We start from the raw sequence: 19,104 nt of genomic DNA, 5'->3' as shown, positions 1-19,104 counted from the left end.
GATGGGTTGGTGTGTGATTGTGTAGATGGGTTGGTGTGTGATTGTGTAGATGGGTTGGTGTGTGATTGTGTAGATGGGTTGGTGTGTGTTTAGGAACAGTAGTTCAGGGTTTTTTCTGGTCGGTTGTGTTGCGTCTCTTTGCGTAACGGAGAAAAAAGCTTCACTAAAACCTACTAAAGGTTGTAAATCATCCAGTTTGTGTTTCCTTTATGTTGCAGTGAATTTATTGTAGAAACTTCCAGATTTTATTCATTGTTCTTCCATTTCTTTGTCTTTAAGAACGAACCGATCACAAACAAATCTCTGCGATTAATTCTATTTAGGAGATTTGATCTATTTTTCAATCCCATCAGATCAAACTAAAAACAGAATCTAGAATGAAATCCTGGATGACCGCGACCTGTTCATCTAATGGACAGAACCTCTACATGAGACTGGAAGGAGTCCGGTTTGGAGACGGCAGGATTTCACGTCCGTCTTTATGCAGATGATGTTTTATTTTCTTGAGCAGACGGAGCTGCTCAGCTTCAGCATCTCTGCAACGTTTCAGATGCTGAAATGTTTGTTTCTGCAGAGATTCCCTAAAACCTAAGCTCCGCCCCTAAAAAGAGTTCCATCTCAGTGCGAGGACTGCCGAGCATCATGGACTGAAAAAGACTAAATGTGTCTCCAACAATCCTGTCATCCAAGCTGTGACGGTCACAACAACAACCCGTCGCACACGAACGTCTCACACTCACAGACACACAAAGCTCCTGCACGTGTCAGACAAACAGGCCGATGACTCGGACGTGTCCTGACAGTCGCTGTCTTTTGTAACCAGACGACCCCGCAGCCTCCCGACCCCCACAGGTGGAGGTGTGTGGACAGTGGGGGGGCGTTCTCCTCCTCACTTCCTGTTCTGATGAATGATTCAGCAGCTCAGAGGAAGATGCTTTGGTTTGGATCAGGATAAACGTTCTCAGTTCTCTGCAGGTTCCTGAGGTTTCATCCTCATTTATGAGACGAAACAGGAAAAGAGTTTTAGAGCCAAACGCCAAAATAAAAGCATGAAACTAACTTCTGATTTATCTACTGAACATGGAGGTTGTGTCTGTATTTCTGTGGGTCAGAGAGTGGGAGGAGCTTAACAAGTTCTGTTCTCCTCATTGAAGGCTCTGAACGTTTAACCCTAAATGTTCTGCAGAATCTGTTTATGCAGTAATTCTTCAGGAGTCCCCCCCCCCGTTTGAAGTTTGTTAAAGGGCTCCTTGGTCCCAATAAGAATCATTGAACGATGATTGATGACGGTTTTGAGTGGGACCGTCTTCATTAAAATACCTGATGTTTTTCTGGACTTTTGACGGGAGGATCTCTTTCTTTAGGTGCAGGTTTCTGTTAGAAGTGACGTTCTGTAAAGATAGAAGTTCAAATGGAGCAGAAATGATGAATGGTGGTATTGATTGGTGATCAGTGAAGATCTCTCGTCCTGCAGGATGTGAGACAGTTCTGAGGAACGAACTGGAGGAAAAATGATTGACATGAATGAAGCAGCGGAGGAAATACAGGTGTTACCCAGCCGTGCACGTTTGTGCACGTTTCATGGCCATCACGCTGCAGCTTAAACAGTTTCCTGACCCTCAGGTGATGACGGAGCGAAGAAGAAGACCCTCAGATCTTTACCTGATGGAGGTACTGGAGGGCGTTCACCTTTGATGCACACCTTAATGGGGGGGTCCTGTGCCCCCCTCCTGCCCTGTTTGAGCCTCAGATTACGAGGATTATTTAGGGATCCTCCTCTAACAGGAGCGTTTGCTGGTGTTATTTTTGTCCTCCGCTGCATCAACACATTTCTAATTCATGACGGGGGGCTGATACTACGGTGTGGACGGAGTCGTCTTTAGTGACTGGAGTTCATCATCACGAAGCATCAGGAGAAAATCTGAAAGGGTTTTTGTTCTGAAGCAGAAAACGCCGTTAACCCTTCACATGCTGCGGCGTCTCCTCATGTTGCTGCTCGGCTTCTGAACTTGGTCTAACAAACCCGACTCAAGTCTTCATGCGTACAAACTCATTTGTTTTCTTTTTTCTTGAACTTTGCAGGTGATTTATGCCCTGAACACCAAGAACGACGAGCACGAGGCCGCCATCGCCACGCTGAAGGAGGCTCACGAGGAGGAGGTGCAGCAGATCCTCTCTGAGACCAGAGAGAAGATCCTGCAGGTCGGTCCTCCTGTAATGCAGTTGGTGCAGAGAAGATTCTGGATGGAGAAATGTTCTGGATTTATTTAGAAGTCCTCAGATCCAGTTTGATACACTGACAGGATTCTGGGATCACATAGACACAGGAAAAGTCTATTTCATGACAAACTCTTCAGCATTTGAGGAGTTAAAATCACACTCATCAGTTCATAACCGATTGTTTTGTGTGTTTTATCCATGTCTTCAGTGACGTTTACGATTATTTTGTTATCAGTCATCAAAATCCTCCAGTTTGGATCATAAGATCATTTCTTAAACCCTCCTCATCCTCACGTGACGGATGTCCAGGATTAATTAATCTTTCTCTATTATTTAAAAACCTTTTAACGAGAAACGTTTGACATCAATTTAAGATCATCTGTGGCAGAACCAGAACCGCAGATTTAGGAAAAGGAGAAAAGTAAACCAAATTCACTCTATCTTTCATCTTCATCAGCTGTGAGGAGGAACCCTCCTCTTCTTCAGGGAGATATCAGTCTGACCAGACGAGGTTCAGTTCCCTCAGAAGTGATGCAGTAATCATCAAAAACACGTTTATTTTAAACAATCAGTCCGGTTCCTCACCTTAAATATTCTTTTCTGAAGCTTCAGACGGATTCATCTTTTCCTCCAGATGATCGTCTTTCTGTAACGGTTTCAGACCTGACGTTCTCCGACAGCAGGTCAGACGCTCTGCCTCCTTTTTCAGTACAAGAGTAAAATCAGCGACGAGCTGGACCTGAAGAGGCGGATCCAGTCTCTGGAGGAGTCCATGGAGCTGCACGAGCGCATGAAGAGGCAGGCGCTGGCCGAGTTCGAGAGCTACCGCCAGCGGGTGGAAGACATGCAGCTCTGCACCGAGGCGCAGGTACAGGAGGAACCAGGGAGAACCGGAACCGCAGCTCCATGCTCGGTCCAGACCGAGCATGCAGGAGCTGGTCATGTGACCTGATGGTTCCCGTGTCCCTCTGGCAGCACACGCAGCGCGTGGTGTCCATGTCCAGGGAGGTGGAGGAGATGCGGCGCTCCTTCGAGGAGAAGCTGCGGACGTTCAGCCAGGCGCAGGCGCAGTTCGAGCAGGAGAAGAAAGCTGCTCTGGAGGAGCTGAAGGCCCAGCACAGACACGAGATCCAGGAGCTCCTCCGCAGCCACCAGAGCCAGAACGCCAACTACAGCAAAGACCAGGAGAAGCTGGGACAGCTGCACAAGGCCGAGGTAACCGCCGCTGAACCACAGGTGTCAAAGTCAAGGCCCGGGGGCCAGATCCGGCCCTCCAGATCATTTTATGTTATTGTTATTAATGACCCGATGTTATCTCATTTCTAACTTGTATAACTTTGACAAAATATATTTTTATGGAGAGTAAAATATTGAAAGTTATTTAAGGTTTAATTGATTTATTCTGGAATAATATTCCTGCCTTTTTATTATTCATAGTTATGTTAAAAAGTTACAGTTTAAAATTTTAAAAATATAGTTTTAGTGTGTTCCATAAATGGGATGTTCTGGATTTTGGCCCCCTGTGTGATTGAGTTTGACCCTCCTGTTCTAAACGTATTTAAGTCAGACGTCTCCAGAGTCGTCGTTTATGTCATCCCACACCTGTCACACCTGTGCTGCAGGTGGACTCTCTGGCTGAACGGGTGGAGGAGCTCAAACAGGATAAGAAGAGGCTGGTGGAGGAATACGAAGCCAAACTCAGCAAGGTACCGGCTCCTGTGAACAGAAACCTTCCTGAGCCTCAGAACCGGGTCAGGCTGCAGCGTTCCGTCTGTCCGCAGGCTCAGGCCTTCTACGAGCGCGAGCTGGAGGCCATGAAGAGAACCCAGCAGCTGACCGCCGACAACCTGCTGGCGTGGAAGCGCACGGAGGCCGAGCTGCGGCGGGAGTTCCAGGCCCAGGAGGCGGCGCTCCAGAAGACCCTGGGAAAGCTGCGGTCCGAGCTGGCCCGAGTGACGGACGAGGCCCGGGAGAACCGGGAGAAGTCCCACAAGCTGCAGGCTTCGCTCACGGTGGCGGAGAGCGCCGTCAAGGTGAGTGTGAGCGCCGGTCGCATCACTTCCTGTCAGCTTCTGCCTCATCCATCAACTTCTGATAATAGACACTTCCTATTATTAGTACTTTAATCTTATTTATTTTTCACTGAAAGCAGACTAGCTGCTCCACAGTGTGACGTGTTGTCATGGTAACCTGCATCCCGCTCTGCTGCAGCTGCTGAATGAGGACTAACCGCCAGAGGAAAGTGGTCCGTTTCAGAGGGAGCGTTCACATCCTGCCGCCTGTTTTTCTCTTGTCAGACCTTCTCTGTCAGGAGAGGACGGACGTGAGCGGAGAACGATCCTTCAGACTTCTCATTTCTTGCAGCTGACATGTTCTCTCGGGGGAGCAGCTAAGCTGGTCTTCTGGACGGAGACGGTTCTCCTCTTCACATGTCCTCTCTGAGAATCTCCTGGTCCCTCTGACTCTGTCGGAGGTTTTTAGTTGGAGATTGTTTTAAAGCTGGAAGGTTTTCTGTCAGATTTGTAGTGTTAGTCCCTCATTTATTAAAACTGCGTTTTAGACCTAAAGGTCACGTAATGTGAGGAACATCTCTGAGGCTGAAGGAACAAAGCTGAACTTCTAAGCTTCATTATCTTCTTCTAGAACATTTACTGTAGAAATGACCAACGATCCTGAATCCATCAGTCTTTGGACCGCAGGTTTAACGGCTTTTATGAGACATAATCGGAGGAAATGTTTCGTTAAAGAAGATCAGTGAAGCCAGAAGACTCTTCTGATCATCAGGAGATAAAGGGTTAATGGGGGGGGGGGTGGTTAGGCAGCACATTCTTTGAAAGGCAAGAAAAAAAGAGATGAGAAGTTAAAGGAATAAATAGAAGATGTGATGATAACGTTACAAATGAATTATGGGTAGATTTTGGACGGTTTATGTATTTTTCTTCATACAAAAACGTTTTCATCCTTCTGTGATATTACAGTTCAAAGAATGTACTCTAGTGTTTTTGTTCCTGGAGATTTCAACCGTTTATTTCTAAGACTGGTTCACTGACATCGTTTTTATTCACTTTTTTAATCAAAGAAAACGTAATAATCTAAGACGGCGTCTCACTAAATCCTCTGGATTTACCGTCGTCCGTCTGGAACATCTGTGATGGTGAAATGATTTATGAATTCAAACGCAGCAAACCTGAATACTGGAGATTCACTGCAGGAGGTCTTTGTGAATAAATGTGAGCAGCAGAAAGAAGGAAAACAACTGAGGAGCAAACATTAGAAACTGGAAGACAAAAAGTGAAAAATAGAAAGAGTTCAAATAAAGATTAAAAACAGACTCAATTATATCAGAAGTTACTTAAATAAACGTTCAAACCAGCAACACAAACAATAGACCCAATAAATGTGATCAATACTTTGTTCATGTTGGAACATCAAAGTAAGGACGGCGTCATTGACGTTAGAATAAAGAGAAAAATGTTTATTATTTTGTGTCTGAACATGAAATCATCAACGTGGTAAAGAATAAAACCTCAGGTTAGACGGATATGAAGATTATGATCGTTAAAAACAATATTTGACTCAAAGATCGTCTGACCGTTTACGTCTTTAAACTAGAATATTCATGAATCAGATGAAGAAACAAAAATAATATATTTTTATCAGAGTGGTGACCATCATATATACATAAATTAAAGTGCATTTTATAACTGATTATATGTCAAATCAACCGATAATTTCACAGAAACCTGAGATTTTATGTGATGAATGACATGGTCTGGAGCTGACAGATCCACTCTAACCGACATTTCAATTTCTTTGAACACTTTTCCAAAGAAATAGACTGTAAGAAATACTTGGCTGGACGGTTAGTGGATTTAAAGAAAGAATCGTCTGAGGACGAACGTTATGGATGAAGCGTAGAAAAATACTGATGGTTGGTTCCAAACAGGAACCAGTATGAACATTACAATATTAATAGATGTACTGAAGACTTCTGCTCATCCTTCCTGATGCATCTGCTGAGATGAAATGACAAATGATCAATTCACAGAGAGAAGCCACAATGCTGGTTCTACATACTATCAATCCACTGAAGCAGTTCTATTGTAACTGGTGTGATCTGGTGTCGTCTCTGGAAAAGATCAAATACAAAATGATGCTTTTGCTGAGATGATCTGCAGTAAACATGAAGAAGATTTCTGTTTATGGGATTACTTTATAAACCCAGTCATTACTAAAACTGATTTGTTCTTTAAAAATGTGGATAATCTTTATTATTGGAACCATTTACAGGTAAACAGAAATGTGTTTCAGGTGTGGCTTCAGCTTTTACGTAATGATTGTGCATACCTGTACTATAAATGACATGATGAGAGCAAACATCTAAATATTTATTGTTCTCGCAGCCCTGAAAGCATTAAGATGGATTTCTGCAGGAAAGGAAACTATTGATCAGTTTAGATCAAACTCTGATCCTGAATTTGGATCTCCGTCTGCAGACTCTCGCGCTGCAAAGACGGAGGTTAGTTAGGAAGCAGATCTATTTTTGGGACTCCTTTAGAGATTTCCTGCATCTGCAGACGCTCCTCCTCCTCCTGCAGGAGAACCACAGCTCTGCTGCTGGAAATCGCTTCAGTTTAATCCGGTTTAAACTTGGCTGCAAGCGTCATAAATAACTGAAGGAGATTCCTGTGATCTGAAGATGTTCCTCAGATGAAGAAAGCAGGATACCCTGTCTGACAGTCAAACTGGGTCAAATGTTGAAGATTTTGTCATTGATCCGCCTTCAACATAATCTAATCCAGATTAAAGAGGTTTCTATCCCAGATGGTTTTCCTCCACGTTCTCCTGACGTTCTCCGCTCCTCCCTCCTGTTTCTCCTCCAGGACCTGAACAAGCAGCTGGATGAAGTGACCCAGAACTCCGAGATCATCGAGATCCGTCAGAAGGAGGCCGAGTGTGAGCTAGAGGCGGCCAGAGACCGGGTCCAGCAGCAGGCCACCGAGATCCTGCTGAAAGCCAGTGAGTCTTCGGGACCTGTGGAGGAACTTTGATGCTGCGGGTTCATTTCATTCCTCATTATCTTTGCTCTGACTTCATATTCTTGTCTTGTTTCTGCTTTGGGGGATATTTGTATCGAGTCCTTATAGCAGGCCAGTGTTTTAAAAATATAATTCTGTGTTCTGGCTCACAGGATTCACATTTATGAAAAACCTTTTTGTTTCCAGTTGATTTAATCTTTGGAAACTAGAACCCAGAAACCAAACCAGTCCCCCTGAACCTCCATGGAGTCCAACAGTTTTGCTGTTCAGGTCCAGAAACGTCTGGATCACTTCAAACTTTTTACTTCCAGTTTCTTTACTCAAAATGGTTCTAAGGGTTTAATTGTTTAACATAAAAAACACTATTTCAGTTTATGATTATTAAAACAATCTGCTTCATTTTAAGGCTGACTAAACCATTTGGATCAGCTGTGAGGCTTTTCAGTATTTAAGTCCAGATCCAAGATCAAGACATAAAAGTTCTGACTTTTTTTTCCCAATATTTTTCTTTTATGAATCACGTAGATCCAGTCATGTAGATCCAGTCATATAGATCCAGTCATGTAGATCTAGTCGTGTAGATACAGTCATGTAGACCTAGTCATGTAGATCCAGTCATGTAGATCCAGTCACGTAGATCCAGTCATGTAGATCCAGTCATGTAGATCTAGTCATGTAGATCCAGTCACGTAGATCCAGTCACGTAGATCCAGTCATGTAGATCCGGTCACATAGATTTAGTCATGTAGATCCAGTCATGTAGATCTAGTCATGTAGATCCAGTCATGTCGATCACATCATGTAGATCCAGTCACGTAGATCCAGTCACGTAGATCTAGTCACGTAGATCCAGTCATGTCGATCACATCATGTAGATCCAGTCATGTAGATCCAGTCATATAGATCCAGTCATGTAGATCCAGTCATGTAGATCTAGTCATGCAGATCCAGTCATGTAGATCTAGTCATGTAGATCTAGTCATGTCGATCACATCATGTAGATCCAGTCATGTAGATCTAGTCATGTAGATCCAGTCATGTAGATCCAGTCATATAGATCACATCACGTAGATCCAATCATGTAGATCCAGTCACGTAGATCCAGTCACGTAGATCTTGTCATGTAGATCCAGTCATGCAAATCCAGTCATATAGATCCAGTCATGTAGATCTAGTCATGTAGATCTAGTCATGTAGATCCAGTCATGCAGATCCAGTCATATAAATCCAGTCATGTAGATCAAGTCATGTAGATCCAGTCATGCAGATCCAGTCATATAAATCCAGTCATGTAGATCTAGTCATGTAGATCCAGTCATGTAGATCTAGTCATGTAGATCATGTAGATCACGTAGATCTAGACATGTAGATCTAGTCATGTAGATCCAGTCATGTAGATCCAGTCATGTAGATCCAGTCATATAGATCACATCACGTAGATCCAGTCATATAGATCCAGTCATGTAGATCTAGTCATGTAGATCCAGTCATGTAGATCTAGTCATGTAGATCACATCATGTAGATCTAGACATGTAGATCTAGTTATGTAGATCTGGTCATGTAGATCCAGTCATGTAGATCCAGTCATATAGATCACATCATGTAGATCCAGTCATGTAGATCCAGTCACGTAAATCCAGTCACGTCGATCCAGTCACGTCGATCCAGTCACGTCGATCCAGTCACGTAGATCTTGTCATGTAGATCTAGATATGTAGATCTAGTCATGTAGATCCAGTCATGTAGATCACATCACGTAGATCCAGTCATGTAGATCCAGTCACGTCGATCCAGTCACGTAGATCTTGTCATGTAGATCCAGTCATGTAGATCCAGTAATCCAGACCTCTCGGTCTTCAGTGGTGCTCAGCATCTTTCGTCTGCCTGCAGACAGAACAGTTCCCTGCAGGACGATCTTAAACTGCTGCAGTTTGCTGCTGTGGTTCAGCGTGACTCCTTCCTGCTGCAGGTCAGATCAGCAGCCTGCAGGCCGCCCAGATGACCCAGGAAGCCGCCATCAGGGACCTGGACAACGAGAGGAACCGGCTGAAGGATAAGGTGGTGAGGCTGGAGGAGGAGCGGGAGGCGCTGCAGAGCCAGGGCCAGGCGGTGGACGACAGGCAGAAGCAGCAGATCCAGTCCCTGGAGAAGGTTGGTGCTCCTCCTTCCTGCTGAGGCTGAAGATCCGCTGACAGGAAACGGTGCAGAACCTGGAAATGCTGACACAGCAGGTTCTGTAGATGAGGCCTTCAGGCTGCAGAGGGAGCATGCTGGAGTTCTGCAGAATCGCTGATGCAGCCTCCTCCCCGTCTGCAGGTTCTCTGCTCCTCTGCTCGAGTCTGTCTTCAGAGCCAGAACTTTCTCTGCTGATGGGCTCATTTCTGTCTTCAGAACCAGAACTGTCTCTGCTCCTCTGCTCATTTCTGTCTTCAGAACCAGAACTTTCTCTGCTCATGGGCTCATTTCTGTCTTCAGAACCAGAACTTTCTCTGCTCATTCAATTCAATTCAATTCAATTCAATTTTATTTATATAGCCCAAAATCACAAAGGAATTTGCCTCATGGGGCTTCAAAATATAAACAATTGTTAAAACCTAAACAGACTACATGAACTGGTTATCCCTGCCCTTAGTCTCAGAGACTCATGGCAGCCGGTTCTTGTCCTTGTCCGCCCCTGCTCATGGTCTCAGAGAAGCCGTTCTAATACCTCCCTGCAGAGCTCAGCTTCAGGAAGCTTTTCTCCTTCTGGATGTCCTTCAGCTCCTCTGAAGGTCTGCGGGACAGGTGACCCTCAGGTGGAGGTCGCTGTGGGTTTGAAGCTCGCAGGAATCCCAGAAGTCTTTGCAGAGGGAGAACCAGCACAGCAATGATGACCTCTGATTAGACGATGCTGCTCATTTGGAGAAGATTAGTCCTGATAGATCTGCAGCTTCAGCATCAGCTGACAGACGCAGGATTACATTTTATTTAGAAGGTTTTCCTTTTCTGATAAATTAAAAACTAAAGTCTAGAAATCAGACTTTAGGGGGAATGAAAAGTTAAGCAGTCAAGTCAGAGTCTGACTTCCTGCTCTGTTTGGGTCTGAGGGTTTTCAGAATAAAAGCTCGTCATCAGTTTGATCCTCATTGAGGTTTGGTGAGCAGTGCTCACTGTGGCGTGGATTTTTCTGCTTCAGACACTGAAGTTCTGATGTTTGAGAAGGCAGAGTGGGTGTTGGAGGAGCAGCAGCCTCATCTCTCCTTTTCCCTCCTCCAGGCTCTGCATGAAGAGAAGACGTCCCACGAGAAGGAGATGAACAACATGAAGGCTCGCTTTGAGGAGGAGGGCAGCCAGATGAAGGAGAGCCAGGCCCGCGCTCTGGAGGAGGTCGCCAAGAAGCACCGAGTCACCCTGGAGACGTCGCTCGCCAGCGCAGAGAAGGACAAGAACCGGCTGCTGGCGGTGAGCGTTCACACGTCTGAGCGAAGAGGATCGTTGTGTTTCAGTTTGACAAGAAAGTACGACATCGCTGGAACCACCAGCCTTCATGTTGACCTCTGTATCCTGAAGACCAAAATCTTTAGGAACTCTTTCTGATTTACTGAGGAAATGAATCTTTTTAAACATCTTTAAACAGATTTTAGGGAGGAATTTACTGCAGAAACTTTTAGATCCAAGAAGAAGTTCCTGAATCACTTTTTAGACAGAATCTTTCTTAAGGTTGTGTCACTTCCGTATATTCAAGGTAAGAACGGCCATACGAGGAAGAGTTGAGGTCTTTACACGTGACGTTCTCACAGACCAATCACCCTTTAAAACCACCCGGAGGTGAGAATGAGCCACGCAGAGGAAAATCGATGAATTTCTTCACTTTGAAATGAAGATCCTTGAAGGACAGCTCTGATGTTTGTGTTCTAACACTTGAACACCCGTCCTCGATCCAGAACAGAACCGAGACCACATCCCATCATTTCCTGTTACGCATGAACACGGTTTGATGGCAGATTTTGGGGAGTTTTCCTCCTGATAAAGTCGTGGAGCAGACTCGCTCTGCAGCTCGCCGCCCTCATGTCCAGCAGACGTCCTCTCTGTGCACGTCACACCAACACGTGCACGCTGTGCACGCTCCTGCAGCGCTCGCTGGCCGACAGTCCTGCAGATCCCAGTTCACCTCAGAAACCTCCAGGTTGAGCCGTTCCTGTCAGAGCGTCATCAGGGGGAGGAGCTTCCAAATAACAGACATCAGGAAGCGGTCGTCTTCAGAGTCCTGGACCTGCAGGGAGGGCGGGGTTATCTTCACTAGAATCACCTTCAACCGTCAGACAGGGTGATTCAGGGGAGGCGGAGCTTCAGAGGTGGAGGTGACGGAGGATGAAGAACAGCTTTGGTGTCAGAAAGATTGGAGGTTCTGAGCTTCATCCTCTCCAGTGTTGGACGCTGCAGCAGAGATTCTGTGTCTGCAGCTGCGTCTGCGTCTGCAGCTGCGTCTGCAGCTGCGTCTACAGCTGCGTCTGCAGAGCCTCAGAAGGTAGTTCACCTTCATCTCCATCGATCTGACGGGAGCTTGTTCTGATCCTGAGCCTGAACTCGGCTCATTGATGATGGAGCGCCGCGCTCATGACTCATTCAGGTGACGAGAGCGGCACCGCTATTTTAGGGAGATGCTCTGGCTGCCCCCCTCCCCTCACAGATGATGCTTCGTGTCAGGAGACGGTTTGAGCTCTGAAGCTGCAGCAGGAAGGACTCTGAAGTTCTGAACTTCAGCTTCAGAACGGCTCGTCTGCTGCAGCTTCAGAGGCTCTCATCGCTCCGGTCAGTGGAGGTTCTGGTTAGACTCTGGGTTCAGGCTGGATCATGAACGTCAAGCTGGTGTTTGTGCTCCTGCAGGACTTGGAGCAGCAGTTTGAGCGAGAACGTCTGTCCCTGGAGGAGGAGAAGACGCTCCTGAAGCAGCAGTTGGAGGAGCTGAGGGAGGAGCTGACGTCCAAACTCACTGCAGCCAACCAGGAGGTGACACCTGCAGTTCTGAAGGGTTCTGAGGCTTTAGAGGAGAACAGGACCAGGTTTGACAGACCCGATCTGCTGTACCGTTAGCAGTCAGCTCAATCCTGAGTAAGAACCTTCAGGTTCTGGTTTCTCCTGGTTTTGTGCTGTGCAGCTAAGCAGAAGACAAACCCGACTCTGAATCTGGGCTCGTTTGGGTCCGTGGAGAGTTTCAGATCTCTCCTCAAAGTTTGTACATGAACCTGTCCAGACCATCCCAGCAGGTAACGCCTCGTCTGCCGCCCTCAGGTGTGCCGGTTGCAGCAGGAGGTGCGTCAGGGGGAGCAGGACTTTAACTCAGCCGAGGGGCAGATCTCCACCCTGAAGGAGGCGCAGGACAAACTGCTGGAGGAGCTGGACGCCACCAGAGCTCGTCTGAGAGAAACCAGCAACCTGCTGTCGGCTCTGCAGGTCAGGAGGAGTTCTCCTCGGCTCTCCTCGGTTCTCCTCGGTTCTCCTCTGTTCTCCTCTGTTCTCCTCAGTTCTCCTCGGTTCTCCTCTGTTCTCCTAAGTTCTCCTCGGTTCTCCTTGGTTCTCATCGGTTCTCCTCTGTTCTCCTTAGTTCTCCTCGGTTCTCCTCGGTTCTCCTCGGTTCTCCTCTGTTCTCCTCTGTTCTCCTCAGTTCTCCTCGGTTCTCCTCGGTTCTCCTAAGTTCTCCTCGGTTCTCCTTGGTTCTCATCGGTTCTCCTCTGTTCTCCTCGGTTCTCCTCAGTTCTCCTCTGTTCTCCTCTGTTCTCCTCTGTTCTCCTCAGTTCTTCTCAGTTCTCCTAAGTTCTCCTCTGTTCTCCTCAGTTCTCCTCAGTTCTCCTCTGTTCTCCTCTGTTCTCCTAAGTTCTCCTCAGTTCTCCTCAGTTCTCCTCAGTTCTCCTCTGTTCTCCTCTGTTCTCCTCTATTCTCCTCAGTTCTTCTCAGTTCTTCTCAGTTCTCCTAAGTTCTCCTCTGTTCTCCTCAGTTCTTCCCAGTTGTCCTCTGTTCTTCTCAGCTCCATCAGGGGTAGAAGTTACATGTAAAACTAGAAGAAGTCAGATCTTTCTGTTCTCGTCTTCCTCAGGGAGAGCTGGAGACACAGAAGCGCCAGCATGATGCCAAAATCATCACAACCAAAGAGGAGGAGAAGCTGAAGATGGACAAGATGGCTCTGGAGCTGGAGCTGAAGTGGACCGAGACGCTCAGGTAAGATGGGTCCGTGAGGATTCTGGAGAACCAGGAAGCTGTCAGATCTTGAAGGTGAAACGGGTCAGTCTTATCACACAATTGGAGGAAGGTCTTCTGAAAACGAAAAATTAGAAAACCATGAAACCTTCAAAGGAACTTTTCCTCCAACGTTCTAAATCTGAAAACTGAGGAAGTTTAAAAACGTTTTAATCGTTTTCCTGAACGATCGCTCCGAGTCTTCAAGAATAAATCTAGCGTGAAGCAGGTTCTAGACCTTCTGCTCTGATGAAGGAACCAGAACCTTTTCTGATGTTCCTCCAGAGTGGGCGTGGCCTCCTCCCCTCAAGCTCCTCAGATCTTTAAGGTTCTCTGCTGATGCCGTCCTCTTTCAGCTTCTCTGTCGCTGCATTAGATACAGAAGAGAACCCTTCAGAAAACAGCGTAACCATGGTAACCACATGTCATCAGGCAGTCATCACATCCCCTCACTCTTTTAGCTGAGACTGACATCTTCAACGCCGTGAAGATTCTCCTGGTCTTTGACTTTTACTATGAAGAAAAGTGAAGGTTTTGATGATTTTCTTTGACGATTTCTGAACTGAAATGTAGAGTTTGTCCGATTCAAAAGTCTGACCTTCAAACTCTGCAGCATCGACACAAACCTTCATGTGGGTTTTATATCCCAATGGTTACCAGGAAACATCCACAGCTCTGTTGCCATAGCAACAGATCAGAAATTTGACCTCCCAGCTGATCGTCGTTGTTTATAGAGTTCCTCCTTTAGTGTGTTCTTGAGAAGTTCTGAGCCTCGGTTCTCCTAGAGGAGATTCTGCTGCCGTTCACTGAACAAACATTCAGAAGCTTCTCTTCACTGAAGCTCCATCAGCTCACTGACGGGTTAGCTCTCCTGTTTCTGCTTCGTTTTGGGTTCACATCTTGTTTTTTTAGACAGATCTCCTCATCCCATCTGCAGGCAGGAGTGTAAGAAGCTGCGTGAGGAGCTGAGGGAGGAGCACGAGGAGGACAAGGCCTCGGCTCTGGCCCAGCTGGCCCAAACCAAGGAGCAGGAGCTGAGCGGCGCCAGGGAGAGCTGGCAGAGGAAGGTGGAGGACCTGCTGGAACAGGTGAGAGTCTGCAGAAATTCAGGCTCCTCCCCCAATCCTCCACAGGCTCCTCCCCTCTGAGTTCTCCCTCAGTGGTTCTGGCTCGGTTTCTGAAACAGAAGGAGCAGCTTCTTCTCCTTCTTCTGATGCATGGTGTCTGCAGGAGCTGCTGCAGACTCCTCGTCTGCGCAGCTGGGTCTGCACGAGTGACGTGGTTCGTCTCGTCTGCAGATTTCCCTGCTGAAGCAGAGTCTGGAGATGCAGCTGTCGCAGTCGCAGTCGTCCCTGCAGCAGCTGCAGCATCAGTTCAGTCAGGAGCGCGAGCATCTGCGCATGCAGCTGGACGAGCTGCAGACGGAGCACCAGAGGCGGCAGCAGCGTCTGCAGGAGGTCCACGTGTGCGCCGTGCAGGAGATGGAGCGCGCCCGGCAGCGTGACCTGAAGGTAGGTGGAGCTCACGTGCACGCTCGCTCCTGCAGGTGTTATGATTCCAGCAGATCCAAAAACACAGCGTTACACGGCAGTCTGGCTCTGTGGGGGTCTGTTCTGTTACCCATCATGCATTTCAGTGCTGTCAGTGAAAGCACTCTAGCTGCCGGGAGAGCTCCGCCTCTCCTCGCCGCCGCCCCCTCCCACTCAGAACGGTTCCTTTACTTACATGTTCTCGGCCTTCAGAGAATCAGTGGATATTGATCTGCGGTTAATGGAAACAGATGGAGGAACAGAGAGTTTGCAGGGGGGGCGTTAACACAGCATTGACTCCTCCCTTCAGGCTCGCCGTGATGAATGCGCCGGCTTTAATGAAAGGAATAAAAGCTGCAGTTTTTATCGACCGGCAACACCAGCGAGCCGATGATCAATAGTAATGAACGGAGGCGATGAGAGGCTGTTAGGAACGTTACGACTGCGAGCTGCTGGAGCAGAAACCAGGTTCCCTCTGATCATGACGGCTGCGGCAGCGTGGACGCTCAGACGCTGACGCGGTGTTGATTTGCTCTGATCGGAAAGCTGAGAGTAAGAAAAATCCTCCCTTTGAACTTTAGATGTTTGATTACTTCAAAGTCCTTCAAAACATCCCATAATAATCCAAAAACATGACTGATTTAGAATAAAAAAGCAAAGTTTGCCTGGAAAGACTCAACATTCAGTCAGGTAGAGGCGCGTTTGCTGCCCTCTTGTGGTCAGTTATGGTACTACAAAAAAGGTTTCTGAAACTTTTATTAATTTTTCCACCTTAAAGAAACAATATCGTGCAAATAAAAAGATGTGGAGTTTCTGTGTGAGCAGACCTGAACATCTGGTTCTTCATTCTACAGACGACATTCCTTTATGCTCCTTTATTCTCTGTCAGCTTCTGAAACAAGGATTTTAGATAACTTGTTTTTAAGGTTTTACGAACTTTGACTTTTCAAAAGTGAAACTTCATTTCACAGCTGTGGAGTCTTCCCATCCTCCTGTTCTCCTCTGCTCCCTCCTGCAGGAGCTGGAGGAGCGTCTGCGCCACCATCATCACGCGGAGCTGCAGGCGCTCAGAGAGGCTCACCGCCAGAGCATCGAGACGCTGAAGCAGCAGTCGGAGCAGGAGCTGCAGACGCTGCGCTTCGAGCTGGAGGACGAGGGCAAAGCCATGCTGGGTGAGCCTCCCGGTGCACGTGCATGTGCACGTCTGTGCACGCAGGGAGGAGCTTTAGTGGAATTCAGAGGTTGAGATGATCACCTGATCGGGTGGCCTCCTAAAAGTCCTCAAGAGGAGCAGGAGAGGAGGCGGAGCTTAGACACCTTCATGACTGCAAACGCACCAGCAGGTCAGAGAGGTCGTCTAAAAAGGACAGTAAACAACAACAGTCAGTATCCGGGAAATTCTCCGAATCTGAGTCTGAAGCAGGAGTGGAGGAATTCACCATCCAGTTTGCTGTGCCACCATCTCGACGACTCCTGTTCCCGTCCTCCTTTTATTCCTCCTCTGCTGAAGCTCCTGTCCAGGCCTTCAAACATCCCGTTTGAATCAGAGTTCTTCATGGTTCTTATTTCACTTCTCATGGAAGGAAACTCGTTTATTTCCTACAAACTCATGTTGTTTCTGGATGATTTTGGATTCAAATGTTATATTTGTGAGAAAAAAGACGAAACCTGAAAACATTTGAGCTCAAATCAAAGCAAATTTAAATCTGGATTTATTTCTGTCACATTTTCTTCTGATCTTCTCAAACTGTGATTCTTTCTGATCTTCTCGCCGTCATTTTCGCCGCAGCCTCCCTGCGCTCGGAGCTGAACCACATCCACGCCTCGGCCATCGAACACCTGCGACAGACCCACCAGCAGGAGTCCGCCGCCGCCAAGGCCCAGCTGGAGGAGGCGCTGGAGAGCAACCAGACTCAGGTAGGAGCACTTGGACACTGTCATGTCCCCTCACTGCCGTCCGCTTGGAGCTCAGGCGTGTTAACCTGACGAACGAGCTCTGAGGCGTTCAGGACTCCTGATCTCCTCCTCGTTTAGATGTCGTGTTCACCGAAACATGGGGGATCCTCCTCCGGCCGTTGTCATGGAAACACTCTTCCCTGTTTCTAATCGACGTCATGAGAGTCCTCCAGCAGCAGCCGACAGAACCGGTTCTGCTGGAGCAGCTGCTGACGGGCTGGACCTGCGTTTCAGGAGCGGGAGCTTCTGGGCCGGATCTCGGAGCTGCAGGACGAGGTCTCCAGGAGGAAAACCCACGTGGCCCAGCTGGACCACCAGATCCACACGCTCAACGAGAACATCAGCAGCCTGACCAAAGAGCTGGAGATGAAGGGCAAGGAGGTGCTGAAGATCCGCGGCGAGGCCAACCAGCAGATCCGGTGAGTCTGCGGCGCCGACGGGTCCAGGAAGAACCCCCCCCTCCACGTTTCAGAACGCCAAACCTGACAGAAACCAGGCAGTAAAAACTTTATTGTTTCTCTACAGTTTACAGACAAACCAAACCAACAGGAAATGACATCAGAGCAGTTTGGGGGGGCGGGGCACAGTTCTCAAACCTTTAGATATTATTAAACTCATTTATTTAGACTCTCCAGTAGAAACTCAAACCTTAAATGGAGCTCAAACATTTCCTAAAACATCCCTGAGATGAGCCGTCTCCATGGAAACCCGCTGCAGCATCACGTCCTGCTGGACCACCAGGTTCTGTTCTGGTTCCATGAACGACAGGAACCCTTTTGGATTGTTCCCTAGGCGCTCTTGCTTGAGTTTAATAACGTAACGAGTCGCTGCAGTGCTTGGCTGCAGTAGTTTCCGTTGATCCTTTCTTTAGCCCAATTCTCCATGTTCATCATTTTAAGGAACAAAACAGAAACTGAAACCGTATGGTGACACCTGGCCAGACCCGATCAATGGATGTCCGGCCGGCCCGCTCTCTGGTGCTGGTTCTGCTTCAGAGGTTTGATTCTGGTGAATGAGGAGAGTTCACAGAGTCTGCAGACAGAACCACAGAACTTCTCACCGACGTTCTCCAACCCAAACCCAGGAGGAAGTTCTTCCTCCTCAGAGGAGTTTAGACGGTTGGTGACCTCATGATCGATAGAAAAGTTTCATAAACGTCTTTATTTTTGTTTGGTAAGTTTACTCTGATGTCCTGAGAGTTTCTTTGATAAAACTGCATTTAAACATTTAATGATTTTCATCATCAAAGCTGGAGGAAGAAAAACGGATCAGAATCAGAATCAGCCTAAAAACATGGAAGCAAATGATGGAACCAAAGCCTGACAGATCAGCAACATTAGAGTAATTTAACTCAGGTAGAAGTAAAAATACTCATACAGGAAGAGTAAACGGTACTGAAGTACGGAGAAGAAGATATTGATCTAAACCAAAAATGTGAATTCTTGTTTAATAAAAATGTTAAAATAAAATACAGCATCTTTTTGTCAGTGTTTCTGGAACAAAAAGTTTACAATTTATTTAAAGGTAAATTTGAAAAAAAGAAAACTTTACTCCAGTAAAAGTAAAAAAACTGCAAGAAACTTCTGTTGGGAGAACAGAAGTGTTAAAAAGTTCCTTAAGTAACAGAGTAAATGTAGCAGAACAGATGGAATGGAGTAAATATAACTGAGTGTAGTGGAGTAAATATAACTTCATAGATGTAACTGAGTCAATGAGTGGATGGAATGGAGTAAATGTACCTTAGTCCATGTAACTCGTTACTCTGTCCTAACTGGTCTGTGGTTCTCAGGTGAGTTCCTGTTTTCAGAAACTCTCCCTCTGATCTCCATCTGGATGCTGAGGCTGACATCACGGTTGTCATGACGACAGCATCTGCTTCCTGCTCAGCATCATCTATCCTATAGAAGAAACCATCATGCACCCCCCCTTACATAACCATCAGAATTCAGCCTAAAAATAGACCATGAATAAATGAAGAGATGTGCCCCCCCCTCAGGCAGAGCAGCCCCCACATTGGTCTCCATCCTGTTTCTGTGAAAGCAGGTTCGCTCTCTAGCGCCTCCTGTGGAGATTTATGATGAAACATTTCAAAGATTTTTTATCTATAAAATGTTTCATAACAAACATGTTTTTAAACCAGACCCCC

General features: G+C 46.8%; 1 protein-coding gene across 6 annotated transcripts in view; it reads left to right on the top strand.

Annotated features, from left to right (window-relative positions):
- LOC112157780 (protein FAM184A) overlaps positions 1-19,104 on the top strand; it is a 63,998-nt gene that overhangs the window by 38,676 nt on the left and 6,218 nt on the right. For all 6 annotated transcript variants that reach the window (XR_002921210.2, XM_024290780.2, XM_024290782.2 and 3 more), the window contains 16 exons: positions 2,083-2,202; positions 2,930-3,088; positions 3,196-3,435; positions 3,843-3,926; positions 4,002-4,253; positions 7,104-7,239; positions 9,230-9,411; positions 10,516-10,701; positions 12,127-12,249; positions 12,532-12,693; positions 13,334-13,455; positions 14,411-14,561; positions 14,772-14,984; positions 16,021-16,174; positions 16,792-16,919; positions 17,193-17,377. Coding sequence is in view for 5 of the 6 variants with exons in the window: in XM_024290780.2 (XP_024146548.1) it covers positions 2,083-2,202; positions 2,930-3,088; positions 3,196-3,435; positions 3,843-3,926; positions 4,002-4,253; positions 7,104-7,239; positions 9,230-9,411; positions 10,516-10,701; positions 12,127-12,249; positions 12,532-12,693; positions 13,334-13,455; positions 14,411-14,561; positions 14,772-14,984; positions 16,021-16,174; positions 16,792-16,919; positions 17,193-17,377 (2,597 nt within the window). In the remaining variant the exon portion in view is untranslated. The remainder of the gene's footprint in view (positions 1-2,082; positions 2,203-2,929; positions 3,089-3,195; positions 3,436-3,842; positions 3,927-4,001; positions 4,254-7,103; positions 7,240-9,229; positions 9,412-10,515; positions 10,702-12,126; positions 12,250-12,531; positions 12,694-13,333; positions 13,456-14,410; positions 14,562-14,771; positions 14,985-16,020; positions 16,175-16,791; positions 16,920-17,192; positions 17,378-19,104) is intronic.

The sequence above is a fragment of the Oryzias melastigma genome, linkage group LG24 (genome assembly GCF_002922805.2).
Source record: "Oryzias melastigma strain HK-1 linkage group LG24, ASM292280v2, whole genome shotgun sequence".
Classification (NCBI taxonomy): domain Eukaryota; kingdom Metazoa; phylum Chordata; class Actinopteri; order Beloniformes; family Adrianichthyidae; genus Oryzias; species Oryzias melastigma.
The sequence above is the reverse complement of the archived record's forward strand: the minus strand, read 5'-3'. Positions and strand labels throughout refer to the sequence as shown.